The following is a 22,714-nucleotide window of genomic DNA, read 5'->3' on the forward strand; positions in this document are numbered from 1 at the left end:
ATCACCATATCATAAACATCCTCACCTACATAGCAGAGCCGTGCACAACTGTGCCACTTATCTCACCTCTTATGTGCTCTTCTCACAAATGTCAGGTAAGAACTACTTATATCATCTAATATAGTAGCATCACAGTTTCAGCAGAGGCTCCTCTCCTATCAAAATATATATTTTACACACTGCTAAAATTATGTATAATTAGCTACATGAGTTAACAAACATTGGTTTGGCTTACTAGCCAGTCTATTTGTGACAACAATGAGCCCTTCCCGCTGGTCACCCTGGCATGCACAGAGGGCTTGAAAGAGATTAAGCATCCTCTCTCCTTTGTCCAGAGTATGAAGAAAGTAAGAAACAGTGGCACTCCCACCTGCTGCTGTTTCCTACCTGCTTGCAAACTGCAGCACAAATGAGAGTTCTGGGTAGAAATCTGCATTGTGCCAGGCGTCCTGCTAGGAACAGGGTTAGGTACACTCACCTCTAGGGAGTGGTTATTATGGGAATGACCCATAATAGCATTCTATGTTCACTTCAGTAAAACAACATTTACAGGACCCGGACATAAAACCACACATTAGCCAGACCTCCCACGGGCCCTGACAATTGCATTTTATAGCTCAATTCAATTAACTTTCCTGTCTCCCATCAGCTGCTACTGATGGCCCAGATCCTTCTGGCCACCACTCTTCATGATTCTGCTCTGTTTTACTTATACAGTGGTGCCTCGCAAGACGAAATTAATCCGTTCCGTGAGGCTCTTCGTATAGCGGTTTTTTCGTCTTGCGAAGCAAGCCCATTGACAGCTTAGCGGATTAGCGCTATTAGCGGTTTAGCGGCTTTTAGCAGATCAGCTGATAAGCGGCTTAGGGCTTAGGAAAAAGGGGGGAAAGGGAAAAAACCCTGCAGGAACTCGCAAGACATTTTCGTCTTGCGAAGCAAGCCCATAGGGAAATTCGTTTTGCGAAGCGCCTCCAAAACGGAAAACCCTTTCGTCTAGCGGGTTTTCCGTCTTGCGAGGCGTTCGTCTTGCGGGGCACCACTGTAACTGACAGATGTGTCTCATTTCTAGGAATACTTCCACAACAGCCTGCCAAAATATTTAGCAATAGACTTTCCCTAGACCTAAATTATTGATCCAAAAACCAACAACAGTAATTTTTCTAGCTGGGACATGAGCCATAATCCCATAAACTGAACCCCCCCCCCAAATGAAACACTTTAAGAAAAGACTACACAGGTATAAGGTGTCAGCGCTAGTTACAGCCTTCAATTCATCAAAGTACTGTTGTGAGTTGTGGGGTAGGTTAGGCTGTATGAATCCCTTCTAATTCTTGGATCTAGCAAGGGTTAAAACCTAATGCTTTATTCCATTGTTGAATTAGCCAGGCAAGGGCCTGGTATGGGTAGTTAGTCTGACAAAGGAAGCTGCTAGAAGCAAACAGAAGCCAGAGAGTGAGTGCCATGCTTGAGTTCTGATTGAATCCAAGGCTGGGAGAAACAAGACCTTCTGGGGTTGTTAAAGCTGTGAGCATTAACCATTGTAGGTTCAGGTTGTATATATGTATAAATAAACCAGATATCATAAAGACACCATGGTCTCCACTGTCCCTCATTCCAAAGAAACTGAACCCTGAGTAAGTGCCTGGAACCCCTGGAATCCTGTACTGCTTGGAGATTGGGGTGGAATGCAACAGTGATGCTGCACCAGAACAATTAAGCCACCACATCCTAAAGGAAATACAATTGCTTTGACAATTGTTTATAGAACTCTCATCTTGTATGTGGTTTTAAAGTTACATTTACTGCAAAAAAGGAGAGACAGAAACACTATTCATAATGAAATAGTGTTTCTGTCTTTTTGCAGCAAACGAAACTTTGGCACAACATACAAGATGAGAGTTCTATAAACAGTTATCCCTTTCTTAGATCTATCCAGTTTTTATCTATTTGCAACATGAATGTATGGCTCTTCAGAGTAAACATTCTCCTTGGAAGGAGAGGCAGAGCTGACTGCTGTGCTCCATGAAAATTCCTTTCCTGTCTTACTTTAAGAAATGGCAACTGCAGCGGAACAAAAACCATGGGATTTCTAAGTAACAGCAGGCAAGAGATACCTAGCTATGGTTAGAAATGACAAACCATCATTTCATAATTTAGTGACGGGGGTGGGGAGGACAGGTGGGGAACCAGATCTCCCAGCATTTAGTTAACTCTCTGAAGTGTCACATAAGTGTAAATCACTGTCTGGGCAGTCACTACACTAAATAGTTCAACTATTAATTCATCCACACATTGTATACTGGGCAAAGTAAATTTAAAGATGACTATTGAACCAGTTGTCTTTAAATTTTGTTAATTAGATATATAGGCATGATAATGCTATGAAGACAGCAGCCCCCGACCAGCTTTCCCAAACAGTAGGAGGTTCAAAGGGTAGCTTCTTTACAGAGTCTATCCCATATGGTGAAACTTATGGTGCCTTTGCAATACCTACAAAATATAAACACGGAGCATACTGGAATCTAGGGTGTGCCTATAACTTGCAGGGATCCCTAAAGAACAAAGTTTGCGGCCACATCAATGTTACATTTCAGCAGAGTCAAGCCTAAACTTTCTGTCTGTTTTTCTCCAAGTCCAAATTCAAATTCGAGCACAAGGGTCACCTAGTCCAATCCCTGCAATGCAGGTATGCTTTGCCCAACGTGGGGCTCAAACGCATAATAAGAAGCAAAACAAAAAACCAAGACAAGTTGGACTGCTTGATAACAAATATGTACAGGGATTACTGGAGATTGAAGAGATGTGTAAAATGAACCACAAAGATGCAAATCATTTAGCTTCTTCTATAGGTTTAAGGGTCTAAATTGATGGGGACTGTCCAGGAAAGAGCTCTTGGTCATGTTGAACAGCTTAATAACTTGTCAACTCTGAGTATGCATTGACTGTGAAAAAGGCAAGTTCCATGTTAGAGATTATTAGGACAGAGGTGAAAACAAGACAGCTAAGATACATATCTGAAGAAGTGTGCATGCACACGAAAGCTCATACCTAGAACTAACTCAGTTGGTCTTTAAGGTGCTACTGGAAGGAATTTTTTTATTAAGATACATAATAATGCCACATTAGAATACTCTGTACAGTTCTACTGAACCCACCTCAAAGTGCATACCATAAAGCTGGAGAAGAGGGCAACCAGTAAGATCAGGATTTGGAGTATCTTTCTTCAGAGAAAAGGCTAATTCAACTGGTAATAAAATATTTATAAAATTATATCTACCTGTGAATAAAGTGGTTGGAAAAAGGGGTTTTGCCCTCCATCTGTCTTGATACTACATCTCAGGGTTATCTAGTGAAACCGATTAGCAGTACAAGTGGTACCTCAGGTTAAGTACTTAATTCGTTCCGGAGGTGCATACTTAACCTGAAACTGTCCTTAACCTGAAGCACCACTTTAGCTAATGGGGCCTCCTGCTGCTGCTGCATTTCTGTTCTCATTCTGAAGCAAAGTTCTTAACCTGAGGTACTATTTCTGGGTTAGTGGAGTCTGTAACCTGAAGCATATGTAACCTGGAGCGTATGTAACCTGAGGTACCACTGTATATTCAATAAAGGATAAAAAAAGACTTCTTCAAACAACACATGCTTAACTTATGGAATTCTCTTCCAGAAGATAAAAATGGCAAGATGTTTAAGAGTTGTCTAAGAGACAAATTTGCAGACAGGCCTATCAACAGCTACAATCATGAATATTAAATAAAGGTGTGGAGCATTGTATCTTGGGGTGGAATGGGCAGGGCTGCTGCTTTCATGCCTTGCTTCCAAGCTACCCGAGAAGCATCTGGCTATCCACTGTTAGAAACAGGATGCTGGGGCTAGATGTACCTTTGGTTAGATCCAGAAGGGCTTTTCTTGTGTATCTTACGTTATTCTTGCGCAAACCATTTGAGTTGTATAACACAATTTTGCAACAGATGTTGTGGGGGAGAGAAACTGATCTAATGGAAAACATCTTGCCTTCTACATACACAGATTGCTAGGACTTTCATAATGGAACTCTGTGAGCAGTTAAGAAACACATTCTCAAGTTCCTCGCTGAAGACAAATGAAAGAACCTCACAATTTTTCAAGCTATTTTCTCAGGGGACAGTGCTTTCCTCAGAGTGTCTCTCAGCATGGGAAAAGATGTTTCTGTTGCACACCATTCTCCCAGTCCCCATCCTTGCTCTTTGTCAGTCTAGAATCATGGCAGGAAGGAGAAATAAAAAGTAGCAAATGCACAGGAGCACAGTTTACCAGTTGTCCATAGCCATTCATCTTTTATAAAGTTTTTTTTTCCTTTTCATTTTAATCCACAGCATTTCTGTCCATCTGTTTTAGTGTTCCCAGACTAAAATTAAGCAGGACTCACCAAGCCTCAGCAATGATCTCATTGGATGTCTTGTGAGCAGTGAGATTGGGTCATCTAAGCTTGCCCTAGTTTAATTTGCAAGATCTTGCCAATGCACACCTTCAGTCTCTGTTACTGTTATGTACTGAAGTTCTCACACTGGGCCAGCAGGAGGATACTGTAGATAGTTATGCAAATAAGGGATCGAAAGTGACGTTCAGTGATTGGATAATTTTAGAAAATTGTTACAGTTACGTTGTACTGGAGCTCTATATAAGCAGGCTGACTGAACCCTTCAGTTCTGTTCTGGCCTCTGAATAAACAAGAGCTGTTTGAAGAATCACTGTGTCGTCTGATATGTTCATCCACAACTTAACAGTTACATATACATGCACACATTTCAGGTGAATCTTAAAGCTCTTTAGTGATGAAGAGATTTACCATGGCATTAGATTTCATGGACATTATGCTAATATTTTGCTAGAGACACTTTGCTAGAGTTGTTGTATTGAAGGCTATCCTTCAGAAACACCTCAAATTGTGGCAATGTGGGATGCACATAATAATAATTAATACTGATACAATATAACTTTTACAACAAAGTTGTAAGATTGGCCATTATTATCCCATACGTAAAATGGGAGAGGAGCCTAGGCTGACAAGAGAGTGGCTTGTCTAGCATGTTAATGACAAAGGCCACATTTGAACCAAAACCTACTGACTGATAGATCACCCACTTGGCCACTACCACAGCTCTTGATTTTGCACACTCACTGCCCAGCACATGGGTAACAGCCTTTTAAGCATATTCCATCCTACACGTAAGTTGAAAGTGGGCTGGAACTGCATGTGCACCAACAGGCCTTGAATAAGAGAAATGCAATGCCAAAAACACTCAATAGACCTAGCCACCAAAAGCACTCACTACTGCATTATTCAAAGTTGAATATTAACACTATAAGTCTTTATGTTCAGGTTTTGGTTTCCATCAACAGCAAGTTCCTTGTTCATCACACACAAAAATTGTAGAAAATAGATACATTTCTTTGCATGTGTTACAGATGGTGAGAACATCTAGGCTTTCCTCTTACTCCAGAGTACTTTTCCAGACACAAAGCAGACTAAATTTGTTGTGCATAGGCCCCACTGAAGTCATTGGGACAAATTACGTCTTTAAGACTTAATTTAGTTCCCATTGAAACCAGTGAGTACTTAGTCTGGGTCTTAGCCATTGTGTCTGGTTTGTGGCAGGGATCCATAGAGGCATTCCCTAGTGCCTGCAGGGTCCCCTCCCCCTGCTGAAAATAGAAAGGTGTGAAAAAACATTCTGCTGTAGCTAATAGAATAAGCTGTGGTATGTGCTAGGTTGTGGCATGTCTGTGGCATCCACAGTTTGTTCAGTTAGCAAATGTGCCCGCAGGCCCAGAAAAGTTGGCAACCCTGGTTTATGGTGATGTGCATAGAGGGTCAATAGATTTCTGTGTGGCAACATGGATAGCTTCTGAAAAACAGAAAGTCCACAGCCCCATGGAAGAGAGCTAGTTAAATTTTACTTAAGATTCTGGTCTCCATAGACCTTAAAGAAAAAGTTTAAAAGACAATGAGAAAGAACAGCATTATAGGATCAGCGCCAGTTTGTTCATGAAGCCAGAGCATACCTCGTTTTCTGCACAGAAACCAAAGTTATGTATGACTTCAGTATGAAAGCAATGCCAGGGATTCCCCACCCCCACCCCCCGGAAAGGAAAAGCTAACATTGGCACTCCTTTTCTCTTTTAGTCCTTATTTTTTAACATATTACTCTTCATAATGGTTACATTTCAGATGCAAGTTCACAGTTTGGGTAAGGAAAGTAATTATAGTGTTTGGAAAACAGGAGCAATTATTTAAATGCAACATAGGATGTTTCACCACGATTAGAGAGAACTATAGGGAAAGCTGATTGGACATAATCATTCATGTTTCAAATAATGTATGTACAGAAGCTGTTGAACAGTGTTACCAATCCATAAAAAATATATTTAAGCAATAAATCTATGGAAGTAATAGTCTGAATTCTCTGTGCATAATAAAAGGAAAGTTCTCTGTAATAGATCTTGCAGAAGACACGTGTTCACCCCAACCTTCTCCTAAGTAGCAGCAGCACTGTTAGTCAAGCTGTTTAACTTGGAGTTTTTTAAGTTATACTTGGAGAGCCTCAAACAGCTTACTTTTCCATGTGTAGAGAAGCTTGCTACAACGCAAGGACCACTGCTCTTCAGGGAGCAGTGGTAAAACAGTGCTTTAAACTGAAATGGGCTGGAGAGACAAATAGGTCCTCGCTTTATTCTTATTCAGATTTCTTTACTGGTAGCTTTGCTAATTATTCTTATGCAAATTATAGTTGGTTTGTGAATTTTCTTATGGTTATGCTGTTATTCGCACTGCATAGGCTTGATGATGATGATTCTAGTGATATTGTACTGCTTTGTTTACACTATACAGCAGGGATGCTAGGGTGCTAGGCTAAGGCTCCAGGTGTTGCTGCACTACATCACTGACCATGGCTTTGCTAGCTGGGTCTGATGGGAAATGCAATTCAATATCTGGAGGATCAGAGATAGGCTATCCATCTTGCAGAGCTTTGATGGATGTCCATTTATGTTCTTATATGGTCAATTCACATATTTCTTTTTCTGTTTTCTATTGTATATCAATAAACCATTTAATAATTTTAGTTACAATCCCAAATCTGCAGTGCTTCTCCCTGGCTCTGCTTTATCTACCAGGACATGTGAATTGAAACCAGATTAACAGGCACACCGTCATTAATAGAAAACCTTATGTAACATTGTAAAACACAAGGGGATGCACTCTTCTTTATTTGTAAATAATAAAGCTGCTTAGTCCTGAACAACCACTACAGAAAATAGTATTTGTGTCTGTTTCCATGAACACAGCCTTTATTTCTAATGTTTTGCTTAACATCTGCTATAGGATAACAAAACTCTGGATAACTAATGAATGGGCACTTCTTTGACCTCTACATAGGATAAATTCATTCAATGTGAGTGGTTTGTTTGTAGCACTTTTGCTCTACTTCTCAGCCAAAAGAGACCCCCCCCCGTGTAGTCTGCAGATCAATAATAATAATAAAAACAAGATGGAACCTGCTTTTAAATACATGGCACAAAACAAAATAGGGATGGGGTGGAAGGAGGAAAAATATGACAGCATAAAGCTATTTTAAGTGTGGCTAAAGTTTATTTTCAGTGTTGCCTGCCCATCTGGTGTGTCTGAGCAGAAAAACTCATTGCACTTCAAATGTGAAAATATACATACTTTTTTCCTACACTACAATTCCATGTTGGAAATTGTAATGGATGAAACAGCTCTGAGTTAAGATTTGAACCTGGGATTCACAGTTCTTAGTCCAGTTCCTGGCTAGGCTAGTCCCTTTTAATTATTTTTTAAAATAAAAAATAAAGAATGCAGTCATGTTTGTTCCTTCATGCAGGAATAGCTTGGCTCTAAACAGGAAGTCTTTTCCCTGCTAAATTGTAAACCACAGTCAGTGGTGTATGAATCAGCCGAACATCTTCACAACTATAGTGGTACCAGCTGCTACAAAACATCGGCAAGAAAAGCAGGAAAATAGAACATTTCTTGGTAAAGAAAAGTGAGTGTACTGCTTAAAGTAGGTGTTGACAATTCGTGACTTAACGGTTCTATTCTCAGCTGCAATAGTCTTGGTGAATAGTATTTAACCACAATTTCTCAACCCTACTTTTGAAATGGTTATAATATTCCATCAATGATGGCTGGCCTGAAGTTTAATTAAAACTTGGCAAACTGCAAAAGAAGCTACCCTTAAAATTACCAAATATTACCAGTGGGCTTCCTAACATTATTTACTGCATTTTACATTTGCTCCATCAAAGCTGTCTGGAAGTTACATCAGTGGAAATATTTGAGAAGCATTTATTGATCTTCAAAATCAATGAGGAAGAAAGCTTTCTGACGAGACAGGAAGGGAAATAAACCAAGGAGAACAGTGCCAAATGACTAAAATAACCCAGGAATGACAGATACTCAGTAGCTGATGAAAAATGGGGATCTGGGCATTTCTATAGCAAATGAACTCCAGCATTAAAGGGTCTGCCTTACAAAGGTTCTGCTCAGGAGCCTCAGATACAATATATGGAACAGTGCTGGAAATGATTTCTAAGAAGGTAAGATATGCAGTGGGGACAGTGAAACAGACAGGACTAGGCTCATCACAGACCCTGTCTCAAACAGAGTAACTTAGGTGAAAAGTGAGGAAACTTGAAAAGTAATATAAGCTCCTGCAGACATAATTCGGTCCATCTTTAATGGTGTTTAAGGGATCATACACCAACCACAGGATTCCCCTTTATACCACTAATTCTACCCACTGGCATTATGCATCCTTAAGAGTTATTTGTTGCCATTAATGTTAGCCACAGTTAGCACTTGCTAGGTTTTTTCTCTTAAGTGGGATTCTGAATTTGCGTCAAACCTCAGTTAAAAGAAAGCTTAACGAAGAGCAAATCCTGATTAGCATTAGCCTTTGTTAATGTGGCAGCTTAACTCTTAAGCTGCGTAATTGGGGATTCTCACTTAAGAGGGTGGGGTAATGAAGTGCACAGTTCTGCATCCTGTTCCACACCCTCACCAGTCAGGCTGTGGACCATCAGCACTGGCCCAACCTATTTCAAAGCCTGTAGCGAGGACTCCCTTGGGTTGCCTGCATGAGCAACTCACATTACGTAAAAGGACCCCTGACCATTAGGTCCAGTCACGGATGACTCTGGGGTTGTGGCACTCATCTTGCTTTACTGGCCGAGGGAGCCGGTGTACAGCATCCGGGTCATGTGGCCAGCATGACTAAGCCGCTTCTGCCAAACCAGAGCAGCACATGGAAACGCTGTTTACCTTCCCGCCAGAGCGGTACCTATTCATCTATTTGCACTTCGTGCTTTCGAACTGCCAGGTTGGCAGGAGCAGGGACCGAGCAACGGGAGCTCACTCTGTCGTGGGGGTTCGAACCGCCAACCTTCTGATCGGCAAGCCCTAGGCTCTGTGGTTTAACCCACAGCGCCACCCGCGTCCCTTAGCCAAGATTAAATATGTCTTAAAATATAAATTATGTTTTGTTAATAAAACTGAACCATCAGGATTTTAAGAGGATGCTAGTTCAGTTCAGATTTAACACGAAACAGTAGCTCAGCAGGACATGAACCAGCCTCACCCTCACACAGATACTCTTCTCCTGGTGCACTGTGAATCCAACTCTTTCCTGTATGTTGCCAAACCATGGTTTGCTTGGTTCACATGTAATGGAAACTATGGTTTGTAAACAAGTGGTAAGGAAAGCAATCACAGCATGTGAGTTGAAGGGATGTGGGAGTTTGAGGCACATTCATATAGCACTAAACTGTGGTCTGGTGGTTGGTCTGAACCAAGCCAATGTGACCAACTCTTTATCCATGACCTACTTTCTATCTATATTTACCTGCTTTGATTTGAAAAGTAAATTCTTACTCATTTTGCCAATTAAATTAATAACATAATAGATAAAACATGGGGCTTTCATAATTACTTCTACTTTGATGGCCAGGAAACCATGCTGAAGGGAAATAAAATGGTCAAAGGAAAATGGGACTCAATGTGATAACAAAAATGTGCACCCACATTTGGGCTTTATGTAAATTTTTAACATTTAGCTTTTGGAAAACAGGATGTAGCTATTCCATTTAGTAGAATGTTCTAGTGAAAGAGAATGTTTGATGAGTGTTAATATTCAGTACACCAGAGATCATTGCTGTAGGCACAAAGAGCCAGCTGTCTCCACGAAATGTCTCAATAAATAAATACAAAATAGCCTACAAGACCAAAACAAAAAACCTAAAATACTAACAGACAGATGGAAAAGACAGCTCCCACACAGCGCTGAAGCTTTGTAAATCTTAGTCAAATTTCAAAGCAAACTAAAATAAGTGCCTAGGAGTTTAATCATTTTATGTTTGTTTCACAACTAGCTACAAATTTATCTGGATACATGTTTGAAATCCAAGATCCCATTTACAACATCTTATTCCTGGAATTCAGCAAGCACATTGAAAGTCTACTTCCAGCCATGTGTTTCTCCTAAATCTGGCATAATAAGCTTTTGGTAATAATTCAGCAACGTTTGTGTAACAGAAAGGATAATCAAGTTTTCAATCAAAACAACCTTTTAAAAGTCTGCACCTGAATTAATAGTTGTCCACTCACTCCCAAGGCTTGCTCTAAATTTAGAAATCAATATGAATGCATCTTCATCTGATTTGTGCATGGGTAGAAAGTAGCAAGGCCAGAGTTGGCTTTAGCTTACTTGCTTCACTTTTTTCAATGGGATGCAATACATGAGCAAGTTAGCATGCGCTGAAACAGTTCATCAGTGTTTTGCTTTGTAATTTTTTTGCTTTTCTTTGGCATGCCAGAACTTGAGGTGGGGGGCAGTTCAGCCTAAGGGCCACATTGAGAGACAGAGAACTTCATACTACAATTCATCATCTAGACCAAGAATGGCCAGCTACTGTGGTCTCAGAAGTTCACTCTATTCCCCAGGCAGTAGTCCAAGGACTGGGAAAGTCAACCTCATAATAAAATTGGCACGATCTAGCAGCAAACACTCTGCAGCTATGGTGCACATACACACAAGGCCAAAGTACACAAGATACTTTACTTTGTGGCTTCCGGTTCCGCTCTGCCTTAATGGAGGCAGCCCCCATGACAGCGGGAGATCATTGGCGAAGGAAAAACAAGGATGATTCAGGGTAACAATCATCCTTGCACATTCCCTCCAGGGACGGGGAGAACGGCTTCACTCAGTTTGTCTCAGTACCTGGCTCTCGCTCCAGCATGGAATGCAGGGTGGGGGCAGGGGGGTACTGAATGTGAAAGCACTTGACTTGCTGAAAACCCTCCAATGCCACCATTAAGAAGCAGAGATTCTCCTGTTAATTAGAGCTTAATTGGACTAAAGTACAGGCGTGTGCTAGAAGAGATGAGATCACAAACTGTGGAACAAACCAACTGCAAGGACTTCAAGGTTTGAACTTGAGGTAAGACTTCATTAGGTGCAAAAGATGGTGGGGGAGGGGAGGCTACTGTTTCTTTATTTAATGTTTTCTTCTCTACATTTATGATTCAGCAGCCCTCCTCTGAATGCTGGTTCAAATTATATTTGTACAAGTGAGGATGGAAGAAATTGGATTATAAATATTGAATATAACATCAAACAAAACTCTGTGTTTAAAAAAAAAGGAAAAAAGGAGGGAAGCTCTATTTTGCAAAAGGTTTAGATGGAAACTTAGAGCTGGTTCTTCCCCATCCTTTATTATCTACAAAGTGAACTGAATAACACTAAGAGGACTTGGAATTTAATTTAATTGGAAGTATATTTGCTCATATATCTTCAGCTGGAAGGAAGGATGAAAGGAGACTTGTGAGCTACCAAGGAACTAAGGTTCTTTACTGAGTCATCTGCAGTTTGATAGACCACTTTTCTTTCCAGGCTGAGAGAGAAAATGGTGACAACAGTTTACTTACTGGTATTTAAATGATTGGTATTAATAATTGTATTATAAATTTATATTGTTATAAATGAGGCTATTATTGAACTGTAATTGAAAATGGGTAAAAATTTATTACAAAAAAAGATACCGTACTTTACTTTGTAGTTTACCCCAAAGTACAAGCCCTTCACCCCCCCCCCCAAAAAGCCCCTATCAGCATGAAGTGCCCAATCTGGATTAGGTGACAATAGGGCTTTAACCCTTTGTCCCCCACTATGGTCCTAATGGGGCCCATTGGCTTTCATGGTAGCAATTTGCTTCAAATCTCCTGTTTTAATGGGAGCTTATTTCCTCTGTCAATGGAAGGCAGAAGGGACATGACCCAGATTTGGATGATTGCAAATGGTTAAAACCTCCCTACTCCTCACCTTTTCCATGCTAGGGCCTCAGTTCAGAAGAGTGGGTTCCATGGTAGCAATGTTGTTGTTGTTGTTGTTGTTTGAGCAGAGGAACATGCATTCAAGAGCAATTATAAAATAAATGGCATGTGCAGTTAGAGCCTTAGGCATAATGTGTTACATATAAATATGTTTATGTGTAGTTACAAAACCAAGAAAGGGAGATGTGACATTAACACGTGGAATCTTTGTATCTTACAACTTGCAAACATTTTTGATGGAAAAATTGGGCATTAAAAAAAACAACAACAGTTGACCAATGGACCACCAGTCCATAGCAGGATGCTGAACAAAAACACACTTTCCTTGTCCAGTGGCCTTCTGAAGCTCTCCTAAAGCAGGTCCGCACATAGAACCTGTTTCTACTGGTAGGTTACTATGGCTAGATTGGGGCATCTATTGTACATAAGGAGCAATTATGTTTTACTTTAGCACTGTATTTGCAAATAGTTATCTTTTACATTAAGGGACGCGGGTGGCGCTGTGGGTTAAAACCACAGAGCCTAGGACTTGCCAATCAGAAGGTCGGTGGTTCGAATCCCCGCGACGGGGTGAGCTCCTGTTGCTCGGTCCCAGCTCCTGCCAACCTAGCAGTTCGAAAGCACGTTAGTGCAAGTAAATAAATAGGTACCGCTCTGGCGGGAAGGTAAGTGGTGTTTCCGTGCACTGCTCTGGTTCGCCAGAAGCAGCTTAGTCATGCTGGCCACATGACCCGGAAGCTGTACTCCGGCTCCCTCAGCCAATAACGCGAGATGAGCGCCGCAACCCCAGAGTCGGTCACGACTGGACCTAATGGTCAGGGGTCCCTTTACCTTTTGCATTAGTGAAACTTCATTATAGCAAACATTCCCCCAGCACGGCAGGTTCAGGGCCGCAGCTTGTGTAGTTCATGGAGTTTGCCTCTCAACCGAGATACGCTCTGAAACTTCAGTAGCTTTTTCTGAACTCGCCTGAGCAAAAGTCAAGGGACTGGTTCTATCATACAAAATTTTGCTTGTATTAGATCCAACATATCTAGCATACCTCTTCCCTCATTTGCAATCTCCAGGAAAATACTGTCTTGATTATTCCATCAGCAGACCAAGTTCATACAACGAGGGTATGTCTATAGCAATTCTTAGCATTCTTCCACTGGGGCCTTGCCATATCTCAAGCTGCATTCAGAAAAAGATGACCTATTTTCAGGCAAGTGTTTTGCAGCTACAACAAATCTGAATATGGAGTTTTAATTTTTTTTAGTAGTCTTGTGTCTTATTAACATTTGTTTTTTCAAGTATCCATAGTATTTTCAGACAGGCTGATTATTAAGCATGGGCAAGCAGACCAGCCGCACAAAGAACACAACATGCCCCCCCCCCAAAAAAAAACGTTTGAGGAACACATTTCTCCCCACAAAACAGGTGGCCGGGCCATTCGGCTGGAGCTTCATCAGTCAGCAGAACAAATAGGGAGATGATGGTGGACCTTTTCCAGCCTGGAGGGTGAGGTTACATGCCAGTGGGTCAGACAAAAGGCAAAGGTGGGTGAGGCAATGGATCTGACAGGAGGCTACATGCCAGCAATGCCAAAGCACTGGGTTTCTAAGCATGCACAACCCTCCATTAAGGCAAGCAAGAGCCATTGTCACAGTGCAAGGATACATTCCAGACAGGCAAAAGCACTTGAGGAGCAATAGCAGAGCACACAACATTCATATCCCTGCCTATGAGGCGGTGATTCGGTGGGGGCAAAGGAGAATTTCAATCTCTCGGTCCAATTAAGCGCTTGCAAAAAAGGAGGGAACGGAGGGAGGAAAGAACTGTGCACTGCAACTCATTGCTATGCTTTTGAAAAAGGAGCAAACAATGTTAATCCTGGGAATTACATCAAAACTTATTTTAATTAAGAACCTCATTTTGTAAAAAGGGAAACAGTGTACTCCCTGAGAAAGTGATATGAAATAAAATACCCAGAATTATACAATCGATTGTTTATTGAGGCCATTCAAGCATCCTTTATAAGTTGCTATAAAAAAGATCAAACCCAGTACCCAAAAGTTGCTTTTGCTGCATCAGGGATGAGACCTGCTTTTCCAGTCCCTCTCTTTAGTTCCTACTAACATCCAGACAAAGCCCCAGCCGGAGGAAATGCAGGCATATACACTGCTTCTCAAAAAAAAACCAACCTCCTAAGTAGCTCATATTCATAGCACACACATTACAGTCAAGAGGGGGAAAGTAGTGGGGGGGGGGGACAAAGAGATGTCTAAAAACCAGACGAGAAGCCTAGGAACTGGGTAATCAGGTCAAAAACTAGACAGGTGGCAACATTTAAATAGTGCTCTGTCCAACTTTGTCAATTAAATGATGTCAGAGCTGCTGAGAGGGGAAAAAATCAGCCAGTGTCTGAAGAATTCTGAAAATGTCTGAAATTTGCACTATTAGCAGAAGTCAACAGAGTACGGTAAGTTTTTGGGCTCAGATCCCACGTTGCTCCTCTGTTCACATGTGAGGGCATTTTTTTCCCCAACCCCCACTTCCAAGTGTCCCCCAACCCACAGGAGCAGATTTTCAAGGGACTACAGAGGAAACAGAAGAACTTCTCTGAGCCTCTACTGTTCAGAAAAGGCCAAGTTAAATGATCAAAAGGACAGATAAACCCATGTGTATAGTTTGATGTGCATGAGAGATGGAAATCCTTTCATCTGTAAGGGGATGGATCCTTAGAGGGACTGAATGATCTAAGTTTGTATCTTTGTTAAAATCTGTTCATATCTTCTCAGGAGGACAAGTGGAAGCTTCCACAAGGAAGACATTTGAATCATTATCCTTTTATAAATCCTTGTAGGGTTCTGGAGAGTTTGTGAAGATATACATGTATTAGTAGGCTTCAGAGCATCCATTTAAGTTTCTGGTTCATGTACATTTTTATAAGACTACTGAGGAATTTGAGGTTAGTGGTTTTTCCGCTGGCTACTATGATTGTTGCTGTTTTATTAGATTCTTGTGTTTGCTAATGTATTGATTGTGCATTGCTTTCTCTATTGCTGTTGAAAGCAATATGTTTTTCAAGTACTGATGTGTGAGTCATAGGCACACACTTAACAAGCATGGGTTTGTACTGAATGGAAGTAATGAACTTTTTTCCATTTTGCTTTTACATCTTCCACTCTTAGCCTTCTGGGATAGAAAAACAAGTTTTAAGGGCAATCCTAACTCCCAGTCTGGAAGTTGTGTGGTTGAATGGAGTGACACAACCCCCTCTGTAACTGAGGACCTGCTTTAGTGCAGCACAGAGACCCAAATCACACCCCTCTGTCTGCTTGTCCAGGTTAGGACCCAGGCCAACACACCCTTTGTCCGCTCTGCCTCATTTCAGGGCCTTATGCCTATCACATTCTGCTGGCAGGATCAAGTAGAGCTGGGCAGAAGGGAAATATCCACATACCCAAACCCCCTGCAGCAGCATAGATCAGGAATTAGTAATGCTCTGCAAACTTTCCTTCAGCAACTAGGAATGTTTAAACTTGGTGGGGACAAGACAGCTGTACTGCTGTGATGCTTAAAGCGAACATTTTTTAAAGACAGACTTTGAGATCACACTGCTAATTACAATGAACAGATTTCAAATTATTCCCAATTGGTTACAATACAAATTTTAAACAAAACATGATACAAACGGGCACTGCCATTTTCAATAAGGATACAAAAGAAAACTTCCTGAACAGTTAAAAGTTGTACAAAAAATATTTTGTTTTGCTTGTTCCTGAAGAGCAGCATCACAGGAGTTTATTTTATATTTAGTTATAAAATAAATTGTTTTAACTATGGACTGAAGAGGTGGAGGCAAAATATTTTAAAAGTTGCAGCTGCATCCATTCTGAAACTTTTTTCTTTTCTTTTTTAATCAGACAACCTCAGGACCACAATCATTTGAATCAATAATACATGACTAATCTTTTGGAAAGCCAAACCATGTTCTAGCTGGCATATAGCCTTCAACAGTAATTTATAACACAAGGTCAGGCCAGCCTCATCCGTCAAAATGCTGGAAGGCTCTTTAGGTCACAGATAGCTCAGTTCTATTGATGCTTACATAGCAAAGCTCAGTCAGTAGAGCATAGCTCTGTCGGTTAAGCATGAGACTCTTAATCTCAAGTGTCATGGTTTTGAGCCCCACCTTGGGCAAAAAATTCCTGCATGGCAGGGGGTTGGACTAGATAACCCACGTGGTCCCTTCCAACTCTAAAATTCTATGATTCTAAGAAAGTCCCACCATACTCAAAGGGCTATAAAGTAAAGGTAAAGGGACCCCTGACCATTAGGTCCAGTCGTGACCGACTCTGGGGTTGCTGCGCTCATCTTGCTTTATTGGCCGAGGGAGCCGGCGTACAGCTTCTGGGTCATGTGGCCAGCATGACTAAGCTGCTTCTGGCAAACCAGAGCAGCACACGGAAATGCCGTTTACCTTCCCACCGGAGCGGTACCTACGGTATTTATCTACTTGTACTAACGTGCTTTCGAACTGCTAGGTTGGCAGGAGCTGGGACTGAGCACAGGAGCTCACCCCGTCGCGGGGATTCGAACCGCCGACCTTCTGATCGGCAAGTCCTAGGCTCTGTGGTTTAACCCACACATGTAAATTTATATACCAGCTGAACATGAAAGAGTTGTGTTATCACACAACCTAATCCTGAACCCTAATCACTTAAAGAGTACTGCAGTGAAGCCTTCTTTGTTCCTACACAGAATACAGTTTTGCAACAACAGGAAGCTGACTTATACTGTGCCAGACCCTTGGGTCCTTCTAGCCCAGTACTGTCTACACTGGCTGGCAGCAGCTCTCCAGGGTTTGGGGAAGCCAAGGCTTGAACCTACAACCTTCTGCATGCAACAGTCTTGTGAAGTAGATTACATAATAGTAACTTGCATGAAAGTGGAATCATATGCACCTCTGTTCAATCATAAGTTTAGCTGAGCAGGATTTGGGCTCAAATCTCCCCTGACCAAAAAAAAATGCTGGATCTCCCTGCTGGTTCTCAGCACTGATCAGCTTGATTACTCTATACACTTTAATAAAAATGACATTGTGAACTTTATTTTGTCTACCCTCGAACAAAATGCACCATATCAAACTAACAAATAATGTGCAGATTCTGATGAGATGGGTTTTAGTATTGCCAAGAAGTGGTCCATAGGCTTATGGCAACCATTCATCCCACTGTTGCTGCTTACTTTGCACATCTAATTATATTTTCCATGATGTCACTTGACTCAAGGGCACCTAGTCATAAAGCTCTTCACAGAAGTTTAGATTAAGCCTTCCAGCTACATTTGCTGTGGGGGATGGTTTCATGTAAAGTAAATTCCCATATTATTTTCATATACGAAATGTGTAAAATAGTCTAAGGACTTAAAAAACAGTATGTAAACATGAAAAACTGCAATGTAGAAATGGATGAATGGTTAAAGGTTCTAGCAACCACTTTTGATTTTCTTCAACAGCTGCTTGAAGTGTGTTTCTGTATATACTGGGGGAAGGGGACTCTAGAAAGAAAATAGATTCCTTAAAGCTTAATGTGTAAAGAACAGATATATCCCAACATCAAAGCAGCTATTTATTCTACTTCATTAAAATGTGGTTTCAGGCTTTTCTTTTTTGAATGAAGTGTTTGCTCCCGTACCTTCTATCCCAATGTCTGCCAGATGTTTATATAACCTTTCTGTCACATTCTTATAAATGGAGGATGGAGGTACTTCAAAGTTACTCAAGTTGTCTATGTGCATTCCAGACCACATAGCTTAGTTCTAGAATCCCAGATTTAAAACTTCTGTCGCCAGCCCAATGAACTTTTCACTGCATGTATTACCAGATGATCCACAGTTACTAGCTATCAATGTATAACATGCATGTAGCCAGATTCCTCGAGGCCAATTTACCTACAAATTGAGCTGTACAGAACTTAGGATGCAAATGGGCAGGGTGGTGGTACAACTTATCTCAGGTCCTGCTAATTCTCTTTAAACCAGGTTGGGTGGAGATGATTTAAAGTGCAGGTAGAGGGCTGACAGAGATGAATCCTTGTATCCCCTCCATTTACACCCCAAGCCACTTTTTAAAGGGATTTTATCCACTTCATGGAGCCTCATTGGGAGACAGTGGTGGTTAGTAATTGGTTAGTAATCGTTGGGACTGATGGGGCAGAAGACAGGAAGCCAGACCCTGAGACAGGCAGAACCACACCCTGACTGACTGTAAATAAGAAGGCAAGCAGGTGAGGGCTGAGGAAGGGGAGACAAGATGTTTGTAGGGCAGTGACCCATTGGCCCTAATGAACCAACCTCTATTGCTGGGAGAAAAACAGCTAAAAAAAATCATTTTAGATAGTGAGCAGGGGGAAGGATTGATCATTTTAAATCACCCCACCTCAACAATACCACTCTACAATGAAACAATGGCAGACCCTTTTTTGCCCACAGATTTATCACGCATCTAGTCTGGTCTTTACTCCCAATTGTGCTAGGACTGCAGCCTTACAGACAGACCCTATGTTGATTGAGAAGCAAAACCTAGTGTGTTCAGTGGGACTCATTCCCAGGTAAATGTGTGTGGGAGTGCAGCCTTAAGCAGACAGCAGGTAGCAGATTAGTCAAGGCATAATTCTTGTTGATTTTCAATAATATTCTTTCAAATGAAAATATTTAGCTAGAGTCAAGCCAAGCCAAATGTTACACAGCAAATGCATAACTGTCTCTTAATATGAATATAGATATTTATGAAAAGTAACTGGAAGATTCTGGAAATTTGAATGGAGGGAAGGAGACTGATTAACCCTTTCTTCTTGGCTGCTTTTCCATTCACCATTGCATGGTTTTCTGGCCACAGAAGAAACATATAAGTATTTGTATATTTGTATATTTTGCCCTGCAAGGGGAAAAGCAGCTGGTGAGGGGACGTTAAGGCAGGGAAATGGCCAAAGTAGAAAGAGTTAAGCAAGCACTCACCTGCTATGTAATTTGGCCCTTAATGACCCTCAAGCAAAAGACAGTGTAAGATTTCAAGTGTAAGTAACAGAAAACTAGCTCCTTGAGATATGGAGACATTATCCACGATGAAGGCTGCAACAGGCTGACATCTGAATCTATAGGATTGTGCTCTAAATATTCAAGGGACTATGATCAATGGATGTAACACTATCACAGACAGTCTGACCCACCCTATGCTGTCTTGCTCAACTGCTTCATAACATTATATTTAGTACATTTCATAGCAGGCCACTGTAAAATAGAATTAGAGGATATGCTTATAGGTAGCCATTGTACTTTTTTTTTTAATGAGAAGAATCAAATCTATATTACTGATCATTTACTTTTTTTAAAAAGCAACAAAAATCTAGAGCAACATTGGCTTCTTTCACACTCCCCACCCTCACTCTAGAATCCAGCAAAACAATGAACAAAAACAAACCCTCCATCCCCATCAGATCACTTCTCAGTGTGCCTATCCAAAAATGGGCTTTTCCAGGTTCATCTCACTCACTTCTCTTTGTTCAGCATCAAGCCGAGATGTTTCCCCTGCCTCTGTTTCCAGTTCATGACCTTTCTACCCAGTCCTACCCCTGTCCTCTTCCCACAAGCACAAACTACCTCTCCCCGTCTCCTAAATCAGACCACATCGACCCATATGCAAACGTCTCTCCGAGCACACTTTCTCCTCTCCACTGACAGTGTTACGGCTCATAACTATTGTTCACATTGGCGGGGAGAAGAGGGAGAGAATAATGTGAACTCTCCAAGGTGTTGACCAGGGAATTTGGTTTCTGAGTCATCTGCATATCAGTAATCCCCATGGTTCTACTTTAGAGCTCTCTCTATTGTGCTACCACCATTAGAGGCCAGAAATAGGACACAAGACAGGTGGATGCTGACGCTGGAGAACTGTAGCCCAAGAAGCGCACCCCCCCACACACAAACCCTCAATACTGAGCAGGAAACCAACTGAGGTTTTGATGGCTTGATTGATTTTTAAAGGAACATAGCTAACGAAAGGGGGAAAGCCTGCTGGCGCTCTTCGGTATTTTCTTCTTTATTTTATGTTCATACGTTTCCACAGGGGTGCCAACTTGAATAAAATACTGGGGTGGGGGCTGGTAAGCCCCGCCCCACATAATTGATCACATAACACGGTGGGCACCCACCATTTGTTTTTTTCCAAAAAAAGTTTCACAAAATTATACACAAACAAAACACACACACAAACAAACATAAATCATAACCCTATTAAAATTACACTTACTGACATTGTTAAGTGACTTCCACGCTTCCCCTTGGTTGAATTTCCATGCATATCCTTATAACGGCTTTCCAAATCGTAATTTTTATAAACTTAACTTAGTCCATTAACATCCTTATAGCTTTTCAGTTCGAAACTGTACATGTTAAATATATAAATTCCTAAGCCAATCTATTGCCTGCAAGCTATTTCCAATTAGTTTAACTTAACAAATTTAGCTAAGTAATCGTTAAAGTTTGTCCATTCTTCCAGCACCCACCATTTGAATGGCAATACTAAACTTGGGGGGGCTCTCAAATATTATATTTGGCTACAACCTTCATTTGATTGCCTTATCTGAATTGGCCCTTTTTCCCCATACAAGACCTGAGCCTTGGGAAGCCGTCGGGTTCTGTTTTGTAAGAGCTCCTGACCATATGCAAAGCGCCCCGAAAAACAAATGCGCCCAGCGTGGGACGCCAGCTCAGGGGTAGCGCCCTGCGCGCCCGAGGGGTCCTCCTACTGCGCCATCCCCGCTCCGAGCCCTTTCCCGCCCCGCTAGAGGCTTACCCTGCCCGCAGGCGCCCCGCTGGATGGCGATGACGGCCGGCTGGCGCTGGCCCTCGGAGAGGCGGCTGGCCGCCCGCAGCTGGCACACGTTGCCGTAGCTCCTTCCGTCGTTGCCGCACACGGGCTCGCTGCTGGCGCACACGCAGCGGCCGCCCTTGGCCCGCCGGCGCACGGTGGCCGAGGCAGCCACGCCGGGCCCGCCGGGCGACACCACGCACAGCAGCCCCTCGGCGCACGACGGCTCCCCGGCCGGAGGGCCCCCGCACGGCTCGCCTTCCTGCGCGGCGCAAACCGGGCAGCAGCCGCACGGGTCCAGAGACTCGCCGCTGCCCGCGCACTCGGGCGGCAGCTCCGGGCAGCGCGCGCGCTCGCAGCGCTCGGGGCAAGGCCGCTCCTCGAAGCGCCGCCCGTACAGCTGAGCCCGGCAGCCGGGCGGCGGCAGCAGCAGCAGCAGCAGGCAAAAGAAGCTCAGCGCCAGAGGCCACAGGGCTCCCCTCATCGCTTTGGCGCGCTTTCTCTCTCAGAAAAAGGCGGGAAGCCGGCGGAGAAAGGCGCCGCGTCTGGAGCGCGAGGCAGAAGGGTTTGCAAGCAGAGCGCTTGGCCGCCTGGCTCGCCGAGGCGCGCAGATGGAAACGGCGGCGGGGAGAGCCGCTTTTAAACGGAGCGCCTGGGGAGGGAAGGCAGAGAAGATGCCGTGCGCGTGGAGAGCGGCCCGTCGGTTGGCCGCGCCGCCGCCGCCTGGGAGGGGACGTGGCGGGGTTACACAACCGCCGGGGCAGGAAAGGCAACGCGCCGCCGCCGCCGCGGCAAGCCGTAAAGCTGGCACCCGCCAAAGCCCATTTCCACCAAGCCGGAGGCGGCGGCGGCGGCGGCGAGCCTGGGCCGGGAAAGTTATTCTAAGCTCGCTGAGCTGCGAGCGCTTAATGCCGGCGGGGCGGAGCTACGCGCTGCCCGCGCTTTCTGGCAACCTCAGCCTTTCTGGCAACGGGCATTCTCTTCGCCAACACAATAATGTATTTGAGGAGGCCGCCGCCGCCGCCCGCCTCCCCAAAGTTAATGGGCATTTCCATTCAAAGAGTTGGCGTGTGCATAAGGCGTGTGGGAAGGTGTGAATGAGCTCAGCTCGGCAGTCAGGGAATAAGAGGAGAGGTCCTCGGGCGGATCAGAAATTGGTTAATCAGCAGGAAGCGGGGAGTAGCAATAAGTGGACAGTTCTGTGAATGGAGAGATGGGGAAAGCCGGAGTCTCCCAAGGATGGGATTGGGAACTGGGGGTTTCAAGTTGCTCCTAAGTGATGGGCTTGCCATACGTCAGGAAAATCCCTGACATGTCCTAGTTTTAAGGTGTAGAAATGGCATGGGGGGGTTGCCAAAACTGCGTACTTGTAAATGTCAGGGGAAACCCAGATGTATGGCAATGCTATGGAAAAAGCGGGAAAAGCTCCATAAGCTTAAAATCACTATTTTGGTGGTTTCCTTTTAAAAAAA

The 22,714-nt window shown here is 42.9% G+C and overlaps 1 protein-coding gene across 1 annotated transcript in view; it reads right to left on the reverse strand.

The window, feature by feature from the left end:
* HTRA1 (HtrA serine peptidase 1) overlaps positions 1 to 21,757 on the reverse strand; it is a 43,531-nt gene extending 21,774 nt beyond the window's left edge. Inside the window, exon 1 of the mRNA XM_081863856.1 lies at positions 21,228 to 21,757. Coding sequence (XP_081719982.1) covers positions 21,228 to 21,726 — 499 coding nt within the window. The 5' untranslated portion in view covers positions 21,727 to 21,757. The remainder of the gene's footprint in view (positions 1 to 21,227) is intronic.
* Positions 21,758 to 22,714: the final 957 nt, after the last annotated feature.

This window comes from Podarcis erhardii (assembly GCF_964252035.2).
Source record: "Podarcis erhardii genome assembly, chromosome: 5".
Taxonomy (NCBI): Eukaryota; Metazoa; Chordata; class Lepidosauria; order Squamata; family Lacertidae; genus Podarcis; species Podarcis erhardii.